Source organism: Ochlerotatus camptorhynchus, unplaced genomic scaffold (genome assembly GCF_037179485.1).
Source record: "Ochlerotatus camptorhynchus isolate MF236.1 unplaced genomic scaffold, CSIRO-AGI_Acam_v1.1 ptg000022l, whole genome shotgun sequence".
In the NCBI taxonomy this organism is placed as follows: Eukaryota; Metazoa; Arthropoda; class Insecta; order Diptera; family Culicidae; genus Ochlerotatus; species Ochlerotatus camptorhynchus.
The window spans coordinates 2,316,280-2,331,800 of record NW_027040514.1 but is presented as its reverse complement, the minus strand read 5'-3'; the positions used below and the strand labels follow the sequence as shown (position 1 = coordinate 2,331,800).

Below are 15,521 nucleotides of genomic sequence, written 5' to 3'. Positions count from 1 at the left end.
TCAATGCCTAGCGCCGTCAACCTTGCTCCAAACAATTAACAAATCGCCAGCCTCATCCGTGTTGAACACCTTAATAGCTCAGCATTACTCAACCATCACGACTAAACGGTCCTTTTCAGGACCAGCACAAAATTGTTAAAGAGTATTATTTGGACATTTGTCGAGGTCATCAGTTCCCGCAACCAGCTAGCTTTCAAGGCTCAACCTGTCTATATAAGGTGTGGAATTGTAGGCCTGATTGTATTGGTGAGATTAATCATATCGTCCGGCCATTTTCCAGAGACGGAGCTGTTCCGCTGGTAGGAAGTTATAAAAATCCACTATATTATAGAATTTGAAAGAAGTGGAAATAATTCGCTTTAGGTGCATATTCAGGTAAAAAGTGAACGACACGTTAAATTTATTAGTCAGGGACAATCATTTGTTTTCCCGGAAAATACTGTTTAATATAAATGATTTTTCTTCATACAGTTTTCCCTGCTTTACTACCCATCCTCAGAAAGCCAAAAAATAATCAAATTTGTGAGTAAATTAGCTCTCACGAGCTCAATCTCTCAATTGCCATATTTTTATGAAACCCAATTTGTGATTTCCTTTCATAGATTACAAAATAGAGTAGGGTAGAGAACTACTTCGGTCTAATAGCCGATTTTGGGCCTATCGAGCAGAAAACTTCAAATAAATCCATGATTTCAGAGTTAACAAGTCAATTAGGCGTTTTGTACGATAATTTAGTTAATAAGCTACCGAATAAAGTCAATGCAAACGCGTGATATGAAGGTTTGCACCCATAATTCCCACAAACAAAAGAAGTTCTCCGACCGAATCAATTTTTTTTTCTTTATCAGATAGGCCGAAGTGAATTCATTGGCGTTTCAATGCGTAAGGCCGAGTTTAGAATCCGTAGGCCGAGTTTGGCGTCAAGAAGCAGTGTTAGACTTATAACAATATCTAAACAATTTGTTTCTCTATATCAAATTTTACGGTACGTACATAAACGTAAATAAATTTGGAAGCCATCAGTAATAATAAAATTCCGTTTGGTGCTAAACTGCGCTAGATTAAGAAAGACTAAGTGCGGGTTGTGCTTAATAAGCCGGAAATAAGGTAGTGAACCCTATCTGACAGTACAAAACATGTCTGGTACCACATTTAGATTAACATTCTTAGTCCCTCCTTTTTTACATATTCTGCTCAAACGCTACTTTCTGCCCCGCCCCATTCACACAATTCGGAAGGAAATCCTGAGAGGGGTGAGCTATTTTGAGTGCAGAATGTGTAAAGAAGGAGGAACTTCAGTTGTTAATCTAAATGCATATATAGAGGTACCAGACATGTTTTGCGCTGCACATTCTCTGCTTGTTCGTCAAGCAGTACAGTCCGGTATTTGTTCGCTCTGTCGAGTTGTTTGATAGTTATTCCAAACGTTTATTCGCGTCGTCAGTAGTGTCGGTCGCATCGTGTGATGGGAAGACAGCGCTCCCGGAGCAGGCTCCGTGAGAAAGCGGAAAAGAACAGTGGTGAGTGTAGCACGAGTGTACCTATTTCAAATAGGTACGCTACTCTTCCCACCGATGTTGGGAATACCACCTCCGCCACGGTGAAGCGATCCAAGAAGAGGAAGAAAAACCAAGGCCAGTCCGATGGTGCGAGTGGACGTGATGACGTCACAGCAACGAACGCCAGCGACATCGGTGATTTCGGCGACACCATCGACAACGAAAATTCTGCCGGCCCGAGTGCGGCAAAAGTGAAGCTACCTCCATTGGTGGTAAAAAATGCTCATCTTAATGAGCTCATCGCGGATCTAGCGACGCTGGGCGTTAAAGCCGAATACAAGTTGGGCAGAGTCGGCACCAAGGTGGTGCTCCGTACCAAAGCGGAGTATGACTTGGTCGTCGCCCACCTGAGGACTTCCAAGGTGGAATTCTTCACCCACGACATTCCCGGTGAGAAACCATTCAAGGTCGTCATCAGGGGCCTACCAAACTTCGACCCGAAGTTTATCGAAGCTGAAATCAGGGACCGGTACAAGCTGGCCCCAAGTGCCGTCTATCGGATGACAAGAAGAGACGAGAATGTGAAGGCGTATCCGGATTGCCTTTTCCTGGTACACTTCCAGAAGGGAACGGTGACGCTCAACGCGCTGAAAGCCATCCGCTCCATCAATTGCATCATCGTCCGCTGGGAGCCATACCGTGGCGGCCATCGCGATGTGACTCAGTGCCAACGGTGTCTGAACTTTGGACACGGCACCCGCAACTGTAACATTAAGCCACGCTGCGGCAATTGCGCTCAAGACCACGCCACTTCCGACTGCCCTGCGGATGAAGCCGTGGCGTTGAAATGCGCCAACTGTGGTGGTGCTCACCAAGGTTCCGACAGACAGTGCTCCAAACGCGAGGACTTCAAACGCATCCGAAAACAGGCGGCAGCTAACAACCAACCAGGACGCAAGAAGGACAAAGTCCCGGCATTTCGGACGGAGGATTTCCCGCCTCTTCATGCTCCTCAGCATAGGCAAGCGAATTCGCGGGTGCATTCCGCTCAAGCAACTTCTGGTGATTCTGCTGGCCAAAGCTCTCCATCCCCCCTGGATTCTGGAGACAACCACCAGCGCAAAACAACAACCCCGATCTGTTTTCAGCGGATGAACTGATGGAAATTTTCGTCAACATGACCGGTGCTCTACGTAAGTGCCGCAATAAGCCCGAACAGATCCAAGTGCTCGGTAAGTTCATCATCCAGTATGGTGTCTAAACCGCTAATCATCGCTACTTGGAACGCTTGCTCTGTAAGAGCAAAACAGATTGAGCTTGCCGACTTCCTCCGCAAGCATAGCATCGACGTGGTTCTTCTAACGGAGACCCACCTAAAGTCCGGTGACAGCTTCTGGTTGCCTGACCACAACATTATCCGGCTTGATCGCACCAGCTCCAGGGGGGGGGGGGGGTGTAGCGGTCATCGTCAGAAAGGGAATCAAGTTTTGCACTCTGCCCCACATCCGCACTTCTATCATCGAGGCCATTAGTGTGGAGGTGGAATCACCAACTGGAAACGTCCGGTTCATCGCTGTTTACTGCCCACGCCAGTGTACCGCAAGCAACGGATTAGGAATCCAATTCAAGAAGGACCTGACCGCCATCACCCGTACTAGCTCCCGATTCATCGTTGGGGGCGACCTGAACGCCCGCCATGAAGCTTGGAGGAACTACCAGAGGAACCGGAACGGATGTCTATTGTTCGACCACGCACAACACGGTCTGTACACTGCGCAATTTCCGGACGAACCAACTTTCATCTCTCCGGCGGGAAATCCCTCCACGCTGGACTTTTTCCTGTCAAACATCGGACTATCCAAGCCGGAGGCGCACAACGATCTCAGCTCCGACCACCAACCGGTGGTGACTGAAGTCGGTGTCAACGTGGTTCCTGCTAGAGGCTGCCTGCGTAAAGACTACCACCATGTCAACTGGGTGCAGTACGGACGAATGGTGGACAGCAACATCGATGAAAATCCACTACTCAACACCGTAGATGACATCGACCGGACGTTGGAAGGGCTCCAACAGGCCATATACATGGCTGACGAGGCATACGTTCGACAAGTTCCTGTGAGGGGTAAGTTTGTTGCTATTGATTCTCACACCCAATTACTGATTCGGTTGAGAAATGTTCGTAGACGCCAGTTTCAGAGGACTGGAGATCTGGGCAAAAAACGTGAAATGGCCGATCTGAATAGGCAGATTGCTTCCAGAATGGACTCACTCCGAAATGAAAGTTTCGGGCGTGTTGTCCAGAATCTGGATGACCGCTCCAGACCATTCTGGAAGGTAGCCAAGGTCCTGAAAAATCATCCCAAACCCGTTCCACCTCTCAAAGTCGAAAATGATGACGATCGGCTTTTAATTACCCCACAGGAGAAAGCAAATGCGATCGGCAAGCATGTCGCTTCATCGCATTTGCTTGGCTCGACTATCCAAAGTCCGCTCGATGATCAGGTTGCGCAATGCGTTCAAAACCTAGATACCTCCCCTTGTGTCGTGCCTCCGGCGGATATGATTACAGTACAACAAATTTGCTCAGCGCTGAAATGCACCAAGAACATGAAGGCTCCCGGGTTTGACGGTATATTCAACTTGATCTTGAAGAGACTCAGCATGAAAGTGCAGTCTCTTCTAACCGCTATCTTCAACAGATGTTTGGAACTGCACTACTTTCCAAGCATCTGGAAAGTAGCAAAAATCATACCGATCCGCAAACCCGGTAAGGATCCAACATTGTCTTCAAGCTACAGACCTATCAGCCTCCTTTCAGCGCTGAGCAAATTGTTCGAGAAACTCATTCTCAATCGTTTGCTCAAGTTTGTCGAGGAAAGCAACATTCTCCTTCCGGAACAGTTTGGATTCAGAAAGGGGCACTCCACCAATCATCAGCTAGTACGGGTGACGAATAACATCCGAAGTAACAAAGCTGTATCCAAGTCCACAGCCATGGCCTTGTTAGACGTTGAAAAGGCGTTTGTCAATGTTTGGCATGATGGACTTGTGTACAAGCTTTGTAACTTCAACTTTCCTTTACATCTTATTAAAATCACCCGTAACTACCTCCAGCAAAGGTCGTGTAAGGTATCGTTGAATGGTTGTCTCTCAGACACGTTTTCGATCCCAGCAGGAGTCCCGCAAGGTAGTCTGCTGGGCCCCTTGCTTTACAGCATTTACACTTCCGACATTCCTCCCCTTGGAGACGGTTGCGTGTTTTTCCTGTTCGCAGATGATACCGCAATAGCCGTCAAAGGAAGGATGCCTCGCGAAATAACGAACAAACTTCAACGATGCCTTAACGCCTTTGCTGATTATGCCACCACGTGGAAAATCAAAATCAATGCCACCAAAACACAAGCGATCATGTTCCTCCATCGGCAATCGCCCAAACTGAAACCGGCTCCATCTTGTACTGTAATCATGGATGGCACAAGGGTTGAGTGGTCTACCGAAGTTACCTATCTCGGGATGTTGTTCGATGAAAAGCTCCTCTTCCGTTCGCATGTAGAGAAAACTGTAGTCAAGTGTTCTACCTTGGTTAGGTGTCTGTATCCGCTGATTTGCCGCAGATCCCGCCTCTCAAGGGTGAACAAACTGGCCGTCTACAAACAAATCATAGCACCTGCGATCCTCTACGCAGCTCCGGTGTGGGAATCATGTGCACAGACTCACAGGAACAAAATCCAGGTCGCTCAGAATAGAGTGCTGAGGATGGTTCTTGATCGTCCTTTCGACACTAGGATAACAAATTTACATGAAGAGGCAGGCATTGCCAAAATAGATTCCAAAATTAACGAAATTAAGACTAAATTTGCACAAAAATGTAATTTATCAGAACATGCTTTGATAAGCAATTTGTATATAGTAGGTTAGGTGTATATAGTAGTTGTAGGTTAGTTGTAGTTGTAAATAGTAGTTATAAGTAGACTCCTTTTTCCAATTCAAATCATACCAATCCCACCAAGGTGGTCATACTTTAAAATAGGCCTGATAGGACTAGGAACTGTAAATAATAATTAAAATCTCACTGTACTAAAGTTGAAAAGACGCATCTGTGTCACTTGAAAAATTCATACATGTAAACCACACAAACACAAGAAATAAAGATCATTTAACTGTAAAAAAAAAAACTTTTGCACTGCACTGTCCTCTGTGAATAGTTATTGGAAAACAAATTATGTGTAGTTTCCGATCGATGCCACCGCCAACAACAGCAGTGACATCTGATGGAACATGAAAGCAGAAGCTTGACAAAATGATTAATCCGTTTTTCCCTCAGCTTTCAGTCCGCTTTGCACGATTCGTTTTTTACTCAATCAACCTTGTAGTGACGTCAAAATGTTTGTTTCGATCGGCGCTTACATAGGAAATTTAATATGGATTATAGAATTTTTTGTATGGGAATTGGCTCTAATGTTGGCCTATGGATCTAAGATTGGGCCCATCGCTAAAAATCTGCTATTTATCAATTTTATCCAGATGAACGCGTCATTGGGACGGTACTAATGAATATTTTTGGTTGCTTTTGAAAATTTAGTTGATTGCTGAATGTATGAGCCAAAATTAGAGGCATAATGTTGAGGTAATTAATTGATTATTGAATTAGCACTCTATATACCATGAAAAAGCAGCCTGTTTATGAGTTTTTGCCTGTTTTCAAGTAAGGAGCTATTGTAAAGAAACTATTTGCCAGCTTTTATTACCCGGCGACTTTACAAATAAATACAATCAAACAAAATCATCATGCAGAACGAGGATTTGTTTCACTTCATATTTCACAAAATTGCTTTCGAGTGTTATGACATCGTTTCCCGCAAAGTTTACATTTTGACATAGGATTACGTCTCTTGGCAACATATTGGGGATGCAATTAAAAATAAAAAAAACAAAATCGACCGTGTTACCAAAAGTGGTCAGGTGTTGACCACTTATAACTCTGTCAATAGCGGATGGATTTTAATTCTAAACAAGCCAATTGATTGGTAATTTTTCTTCAAAGCTGCTAAATTCAATACTTCATCAATTTTCATTTAGGTTACTATTGAAAATGACACAAATGTCCAACTGTGGAAATGGTTATCAAAATTATCACCGACTGCCTGCAAAAAGTGGTTTCCCTAACATAGTCGCCAAATATTGATACCGAGCACGTAATCCTACGTCAAATCTACGGTCGAGTCTTGGATACAACCTCTTACTTTTTTTTTCGAAAACACGTGGAACTGTGATATAAGAAATAATTTGGGGTCGTAACATAATCATGGACCCGAATGACCATGGGACCGTCCTCCGGAAGATCTTTAAATGGTCCATCCATAATATTGATTCTAGAGATCCACGGTTTTTTTCGAAAACACTTCTCAAGATATATGAAAGAATTTGCGGTCGTGACATAAACATGGACCTGGATGGCCATTGGACCGTCCTACGGAAGATTATGAACATCCGTAAAAGTGGTTCGAAAACTCTGTTACATATTCGAGATTATGCCGACGAAATGCGCCAACAATCATCGAAATTACCCTATACTTCGAGATCAATAAAAACTAGATCACCTATCATCAACTCTTCTTGTCGCACTATGTCACTAAAGCAACCGATAGGAAGGCATTGAATGCACTCTCGCACGATCGCACCAACAATAGTGTGAACGAACAATTGGTGACAATTGTGTCGATAGCAGGCATGTTGTAAGCCTCGGGCATTTAAATTTTAAGAACTCCAGAAAGGTAGTGCTGTGAGATTGGTGGGTTTGCTGTATTTTCCTGGTGATTGACACCTGTTTGAAGTTTGCTTATACCAGAAGAAATGCGCAATCTCCCGACCCAAGCACCCAGACAATAGACCAGCAATTTGGTCTTTCATTGCAGGCACGTTCCAGACCAACGAACAAGAGGTCAAATTCGTCAAAAGTGCGACGACTCACTTCTTCAACTACTCTTCTTCGATCGAGACGTAGACGCTAAACCTGCAAATTGGTCCATCTTCGTATGTACCTTTGAGACCTGAACCAGCAATAAGTCAAAGCCGCCAAGTGTGACAACCCACTTCGTCGAATATTCTTCAGCAACGTCAGACTCTACAACGCAGAATACAAGAAGGTCTTCGACAGGTAAAGGAAAAGTGTATCACCAGCAAATGTGACGAATGAATGGTTAACGTGAGTGCCACCTCTTCAGAGGGCCTTTATTTACAGTCCTAAATACTCTGGTTCATCGACGTGACGCCAACGCACCCGACCGTGTGAAATAGGCCGAGCAACTCTACCTTTCCCACTGTTTCCCAGCCGCGTTTGGCAGATCGGTTTTCCCTGACCCTCGCTAGATCAGAGCGACAAGGCCTTGAAAGGGTCCTTCGAAGGCTATACAAAGGCTGTGACGTGCAAGTTGAGAGAGAAAGAGAGAGCGGCAATACGGTAGGACGGATTCTAGCCGTGCGACAAACGTCGCTTAACAGTGCGACGTCGGCTGTTCGAGCTACAAGTCAGTGAGACTCATCGCCAACATTGCGACAAATCTTGTGGCGCGATAGGTTCCAGTGCATCGAAGCTACAGCAACGCCGCACACTGTAGTGCAACCAAGGTCGATGACCTTCGAAGTTGTTTGACAAACAGCAACACATCGCTCAACATTGGCATGCAGGTGAAGGAGTGACGGGCCCCCCAACGATAAATGCAACGAAGAAGAAGTTCTGGGAGAGGAGATTAATATATGTATGTTAGGCGTAGTAGAGGTAGGATGAGCCAAAAATACCACGTTACATTACCGTACCGTAATCGAATCTTCCTTAACGACATTAGGTCAAGATCCGACAATTCCCCAGTCTTAATCGGAAATTGTCACAACTCTTGGAACTGTACTCCGAAAGATCCGGATCATCCGTAAATTGGTTAATCTGTGAAACTGATCCTAGAGTTTCGCAGTTCTTTTTCAAACACGTGGAACTGTGATATAAGAAAGAATTTTGAGTCTTGGCGTACAAATTTATCCAGATGGCCATGGCACCATCCTATGAAAGATCCTGAATATCCGTTAAAGTGGTAAAGCCATGAAACTTTATTCTGGCTAATTATGAACATTTGTGGCCATTAATCTAAATTATAGATCTGTAGCCCTCCCCATGGACATGGAGGTTGACGGTACTGAAGCAAAGGGTTATGTTTTATTTCTTTATATGTGCAACGATGATGATGTCCTATAGTGACACATATCACCTTTTTAATGCTTCAGTATGCCTCAAACGATTAATTCTTGGTTGTTAATAGAACTTCCTTGATGAAATCGGCTGCTTCATGCAGACTGAGCAATTCTGATTATAGTATCAGATTTGTTCTGTATACAGAGGAACTGGGAGGGCTTATTAGAAACTTCTCACCAATAAAGTTATTAATATTTCATAATTTTATGTATATTTCATATTGAACATTAACCTCGGAAACTATTTGCATATCAAGCGAAAACGTGGTCCTGTATTGTCGCGAAGCGTTATGGTTCTGAGATGCTCGATGACCCTGGAGGGATCGTTTTTGCTTACTGAGCAGAAAATCATGGGTTTAATCCCAAGCTTTCCGTCATGACTCTTAAAATTCATGATCACTAAACAAAATTAATATGTTCTTTCGGTAGACGGCTATCGAGAGATTAAATAAACAATACATACTTTTGGTTGCATCGCCAACTTGAGGTGAATCCTAACCGAATACCCTACCCAAACTCCGTAGCACTTATGAGGGTGTCGCTAAGTCGGTGGCCTCTCGTTAAGTAAGTACTACATCAACATTTCCTTCCCTATCCCTAGTTATGGTAAAGATGGGCATGGCCAGGAATAGCAACAGTCATGCTTCTGTTACTCTTGTTTAGATTGGAACCAATGTTTACTCCTCAGCATTATTCCTGAAAGTAGTCTAACTGAGAATTTCAGAAGAGACGTGAGTGTCGCTAGTATCCAATCTACGAAGTATATCATAACAACGCTAACGCTATTAATCTAAATATAGATCTTAAACCCCTTGAAAAACCCATAAACACACCTTTAAAAAAAGTATAACAACTCTTTTCACTTTACAAATGAGTAGACGACCTTATTTTCAAAATAATCCTTAACAATCAAAATAATCTGCAGACCCTAAGAATTGTGGAGGTATGTACCATTTTTTTGAAATCCATTAAGAAATGGCAAAGCTATACCATTTCAAACTTGCCGTTACACGTTTTTCGGAGGCATCGTATTCGGAGTGTTAAAAAACTCGTACTAGATGGAAGACGAGAAAAGAAAATTGATCCTGCACACCCACGTCGAAACCCCGACGTAGTCAATTCAAAATATCGTGAAAAAGTGTAAAACTGCCGTTTATAGAATAGATAAAGTGTCCGGATTCTAAGTGTACCAGACTTAGAAGTAGTTTCCAGAACATCTTCAAGGAAGTTCCCGGAAGCGTTCCTCAAGCTTTGCTTAGCAAGTTTCCATTAATTCTTTCAGATAGTTCATAGAACTTCCCCGAACTTTCAGGTAGATTTCCTCATATTTTCTTGCTCGGAAGTTCCACAAATTTCCTCTAAAACCTCCCCTAGGTAGTACCTAGGAGTTTCTGGAACTCTCATTAGTAAGTTCCCTGACCTTTCCCTAGTAGTTCCCTGAAATTTGTCAAAGAAGTTCCCAAAACTTCCTCTAGAATGATTCTTGAACTTCCCGTTGAATTTAAATTAGGACTTCCCCAAATCTTCTTCCAGGTTGACTTCAAAATTTCCGCAACGAAGATCGCTAAACTTGCCTTAAGATGTTTCCAAAACCTTCACTGTAGAACATTTCCAGCTCAAAAAGCAAAAAAAAATGTCAGTTTTGTCTCGACCCTTTCCGATTTGAATGAAACATGGCTCACATGTTCGCTGGTACCAATGCCAATGGTTGCATTTTTCATCTAAATAGATTTTTTTTCAAGAGTAACTTTTGGAAAGGGCGTGTTCAAAAAAATGGATAATATTTTTCAAAAAAGCGTATCATAAAAATGATTGATCTGATAAAAATGACATCTGAAAAGAAGCTGATGTTCTTCGAGAAAAAATATGTACTGAAAGAGAAAAAACTCAGTAAATTCATAACAAAATAAAACATGAAACTTTGATTTCCTCAAAACACCCTCTCTTCAATTTTTTTTCGTTAAATTATATTTAAATGAAATATACCACGATTGGTAACAGCGAACGTATGAGTCAAATCGGAAACTTCATATCAAATCGTTTGCGTATTGGGCTGGATTTCCTAAAACTTCCCCTAGGAAGATTCCAGAAATTTTCTAAATAAAGGAGGATCAAACTATCTGATTTTAGCTTAACAGTCAATTTCTCAACAGAGTCACCCTTAGTTCATTAGGAAAAGGCACAGCTACACGCATACCAAAAAATATTACATTCAATGTTAGTAGCATTTTCTATCATTCTACGCAGCGAATACCGTAGAGAATGATATGAGTTGGCCATGCAGACGATGTAATGATATTTTTTTAAATCTTTTTTTATTTCGTATTCAGTCTGCGCTTTCGAATACACCACCAAGCTTTTTATTTATTACAATGTACAACGAGGCACACATTTTCTTCAGCAGAAAGAGCATGCGGAATCAAATTATCGTACTATGAGCGCTTCTTTTTCGCTTTTAGCCAATCCATGTTCCGAAGCACGGAGAGAGCAGTAGAGAAAGCACAGGTCTGTTAATTGCAACGTTCGTGGTTCGAGTCCAGTCGGCACCCTTTTTTAATTTTTTTTTTCGTCATAGTTCATTTCTCTCACTCACTCCACTCCACAGACGATGCTCGAGGTGGCTGAGTTTGATTCCCATTCTGGTTGAGGATTTTTTCGGTTTGAAAAATTTCTCAACTTCCCTGAGAATAGAATATGAGTGTACTTGCCACCCAATTATACTAATGCAAAAATGGTACAGCCATCGAAATCTCGTAACTAATAAATGTGGAAGTGAATCTATAACACTAAGTTGAGAGCACGCAATAAAGGGTGATACGGTCAAAATTTGGTCAATATCAACTTGACGTATTTCTTTCAATTTTGCATTTAAAAAACCTGAATACCCCTCATTTTGAAGGTGTGTGTGTGTAGAATGTTGCTCCTATTTTGATTTTGGAATTCACTCTTCAGTTGTCAAAATGCCGTCCAAGCAAGAAGAGCAGCGTATCAAAATTTTGCTCGCGCATCGCGAAAATCCGAGCTACTCGCACGCAAAGTTGGCAAAATCGCTAAAAGTTGCCAAATCAACCGTTACAAATGTAATTAAAGTGTTTGGGGAACGTTTGTCGACAGCCAGGAAGTCTGGATCGGGGAGAAATCGAAAACCGGAAGCCGCTGAGACGACAAAGAGAGTTGCCGGTAGTTTCAAGCGAAACCCTAACCTCTCTCTCCGAGATGCCGCAAATAAGCTGGGTGTATCGTCTACAACCGTGCATCGAGCCAAAAAACGAGCCGGACTATCGACTTACAAGAAGGTAGTGACTCCAAATCGCGATGATAAACAAAATACGACGGCCAAAGCGCGATCCCGGAGGCTGTACACGACGATGCTGACGAAGTTTGACTGCGTGGTAATGGACGACGAAACCAACGTCAAAGCCGACTACAAGCAGCTTCCGGGACAGGAGTTTTATACGGCAAAAGGAAGGGGAAAGGTAGCAGATGTTTTCAAGCACATGAAACTGTCAAAGTTCGCAAAGAAATATCTGGTTTGGCAAGCCATCTGTACCTGTGGCTTGAAAAGCAGCATTTTCATAGCTTCCGGGACTGGCAACCAAGAAATTTACGTGAAAGAGTGTTTGAATAAACGTCTGCTGCCTTTCCTGAAGAAACACGGTTGTTCCGTACTGTTTTGGCCGGATTTGGCATCTTGCCATTACGGTAAAAAGGCCATGGAGTGGTACGCCGCCAACAACGTGCAGGTGGTTCCCAAGGACAAGAACCCTCCCAACACGCCAGAGCTCCGCCCAATTGAGAAATACTGGGCTATTGTCAAGCGGCACCTAAAGAAGACCAAAAAAACTGCTAAGGGCGAGCAGCAGTTCAAGGCAAACTGGCTTTCTGCGGCGAAGAAGGTGGACAAGGTGGCTGTACAAAATCTGATGGCAGGGGTCAAGCGTAAGGCCCGGCAATTCGGATTTGGAAAAGCGGAAGCCTAACTGAATATTTTTCCTGAATTTTATACTAATTGAACTTGAAAAAGAAATTTAATTTGATTTTTTAAATAAACGATTTCACCGATTTACACGCGTTTTCCCTTGACCAAATTTTGACCGTATCACCCTTTAAGCTTAAAATGCAAAGAAGAAGAATATGTCAATTTCGCTGATTTATAACGACACGTTTGTTATTCGTGGGAATGTTTCTAAAAATATTGGTTAAGAATTTGCAATTAAGTTAATCGATAGGCTGCAGATCAAGTTAATATCATACCTGAATATAGTTCCACAAGAGCATAATAATCGATTCTCATCACGCGTCGTGGACAGCAGTTAACTGCAATTAGCCCCAGCTGGAGTGCGAATCCCAGTCGCATAAATCGCCATAATGAGACTCATCATTAATTTTATACCGCACCTACGCGAAGACCGTGATCAAAAACTAATAATGGCGACAATCAAATTTAATTTTCCTTGACACCGGAAGCAATCTCCCTCCCCGCTGCGCAAAGCACCATTAAATGTTAATTATTGAACACACAGATTAATTAATGCTTCGTAAATATTAACCAAAAGCTCTCGGCCAGGAAAATAAAAAATGAAAAATAACCGCCCAAAATAAAAACAATAATTTCGTTCAAACAGAACAGCGCCAGAAAAAAATCTCCACCCCGAAACCGCCCATGTTCAATTGATCCAATTTCGGGATGGAGGATAAACAAGTGACGACGACGACGACGACAACTTGGCTGTGGATTCGGCCACCCACTTGGGGGAAATCAATTTTAAATGAGAGTTTACGTTCACTTATCAACCTGATTTTCAGCCCAAATGAGTTGCTTTTGTGCTCATTTGCACATTTGGGCAGGACCGGCAATGGAACCATCTGGATGATGGTGAGTACCAAGTGGGTCGCTGGTTCAGGACAGGTGACATATCAAACCTCTGACTGTTTAAAAATTGAAAACCTAGAGAAAAAAAAACAAGAGCTGAACTGAATGGGTCCCAAAATTAAAATCAACCGCTTATGACGATTCGAAATGTGCGTTTTCTACGTGGCGTCGTCGCTTGGGTTGGTGCAATCTGTACACGAATAGGACTGTCAGTGCGTCCACTGCATGGATGGCACTGACTGGTAGGATTCTTTTGTTGGTGACTGGGATGAGTGGAATGGATTTGCATCTGACGTTCTCTTCTCCACAGGGCGTATGGGATTTGTATGGGAGCGATTGAGGGGGTGGTGGTGGAGTGTAGGTGAAATCCATTTAATATCTGTACGTGAGTTTTTCCGCCAAAGGGAATTCGGTCTACATGTTGCAGTGGTACAATCTGAAGGACTTGAACGGAAACGATAGAATGATTTTAATTTTGAATCTACTTTTGAAACTTTTTTCTGTTGTGCTGATTTCAGTGATGTGTAAGGCGTTTGAATGCTTTGATTACAAATGAGCCAAATTCAGGACTGTACAAGATATTCAAAATTTGAGCCGCTAAATCCACGATTTCTCTAAAGAAATCCACGACTTCATATTCTAATCCGAGGCAAATGAAAAACTCTTTTGATTGTTGAAAAATACCGTTTGTATTACTGCTACATGGCATCGCACTTATTTAAAATAGTTTCAGTGCACCAACATTGATGTAATTTTGAATTTCGGTTCTATTTTTTATGCAGATTACGAATATTTACCTCAATACCCTTGAACAACCCAATTTACCACAATCAAAATTTGAACAAACGCCAAAGCGGTCAGTCGAAAATCTCGCCTCCAATAATTACGCAATCTCCATTCCACGAGTGAGACTGAGCCGACCACCTGAAACCCCGTTTGCAAGTGTGAGATACTTACTGACTTTGTTGGCCCCTCGAAGCACTATATCCTCCACGATACCGACGAAGCCGCACTGCTGCACCTTCAACTCCGAAACAAACTGGGACCAATTTTTGGGCATCTCCTTCGAGGACTTCATGAAGAAGAAGATCAGCACCGCGATCACCAATCCAATAGCGACATACAATAGCAGAGCCATGTCTGTTTACTTGCCTTTGCACTGTTTTTTCTCGAAAATCACTTCCCACAATCACACCCAACTGTAACGGTTTGCTCTGTACACTCCGGAAGTGACCCAGTAAATATCGCACTCACTGACTGAGGTATCTAACGGTAGTCACCACCAAAATAGTATTCGCTTGTTCCACGTACACTTTACGGCTATATGTTTTTCAAACCACGACCACGACGGCGGTGACGACGACGACGTGAACCGCCACGGACGAACTTCTGCAATGTTGTGCGATCCGAGAAACCCGCAGCGATCGATTGAGGTGGTTTGGCTGATGGCGGACAATAATTTCGATCCAGACGATTTCGCTGCTAAGATCAGGTTCGTCGCTTGCCGTCCGAGTGAGAGACTTGTTTTCGGGAGTTTCGTCATGCGTGGCTAACGAACTGTTTTCGGCCGTTGGTTGTTGGTGAGTTCGGGCGATTACACACCACAGTGGTGCTCTGTCTGTCTGCGGGGAAGAGAAATGGATAGATGCAAAGTTAGAGATTTCAACTCGATTGTGGTTTCGTCGTTTCGACGCGGTCCATCGGAGAACCGGTTAAACGTTACGTCATTCGGACCCGAACCCTTATTTCTAGCCTGCGCTTCAATCTATTGTTGTCCACTTGAGTTACCTTTTCCGCAAATGTTTACCCTACAATGCGAGAGGTAATGTAAATATTTGACGATTTTGTGAGTCACCTGCAGTTTGAGCGAACACAGCTCCAAGTTTTGCAGGTTTGACCGAAGAACT

At 43.1% G+C, this 15,521-nt stretch overlaps 2 protein-coding genes across 2 annotated transcripts in view; both read right to left on the bottom strand.

The window, feature by feature from the left end:
* LOC135705789 (dehydrogenase/reductase SDR family member on chromosome X) overlaps positions 1-14,876 on the bottom strand; it is a 57,359-nt gene extending 42,483 nt beyond the window's left edge. The window contains exon 1 of the mRNA XM_065227645.1: positions 14,572-14,876. Within this exon, the coding sequence (XP_065083717.1) occupies positions 14,572-14,752 (181 nt within the window). The 5' untranslated portion in view covers positions 14,753-14,876. The remainder of the gene's footprint in view (positions 1-14,571) is intronic.
* A 252-nt stretch (positions 14,877-15,128) lies between these two features.
* The window catches only part of LOC135705735 (D-beta-hydroxybutyrate dehydrogenase, mitochondrial), a 292,333-nt gene continuing 291,940 nt past the window's right edge, over positions 15,129-15,521 (bottom strand). The window contains exon 8 of the mRNA XM_065227582.1: positions 15,129-15,236. The gene's annotated coding sequence lies outside the window, so the exon portion shown is untranslated. The remainder of the gene's footprint in view (positions 15,237-15,521) is intronic.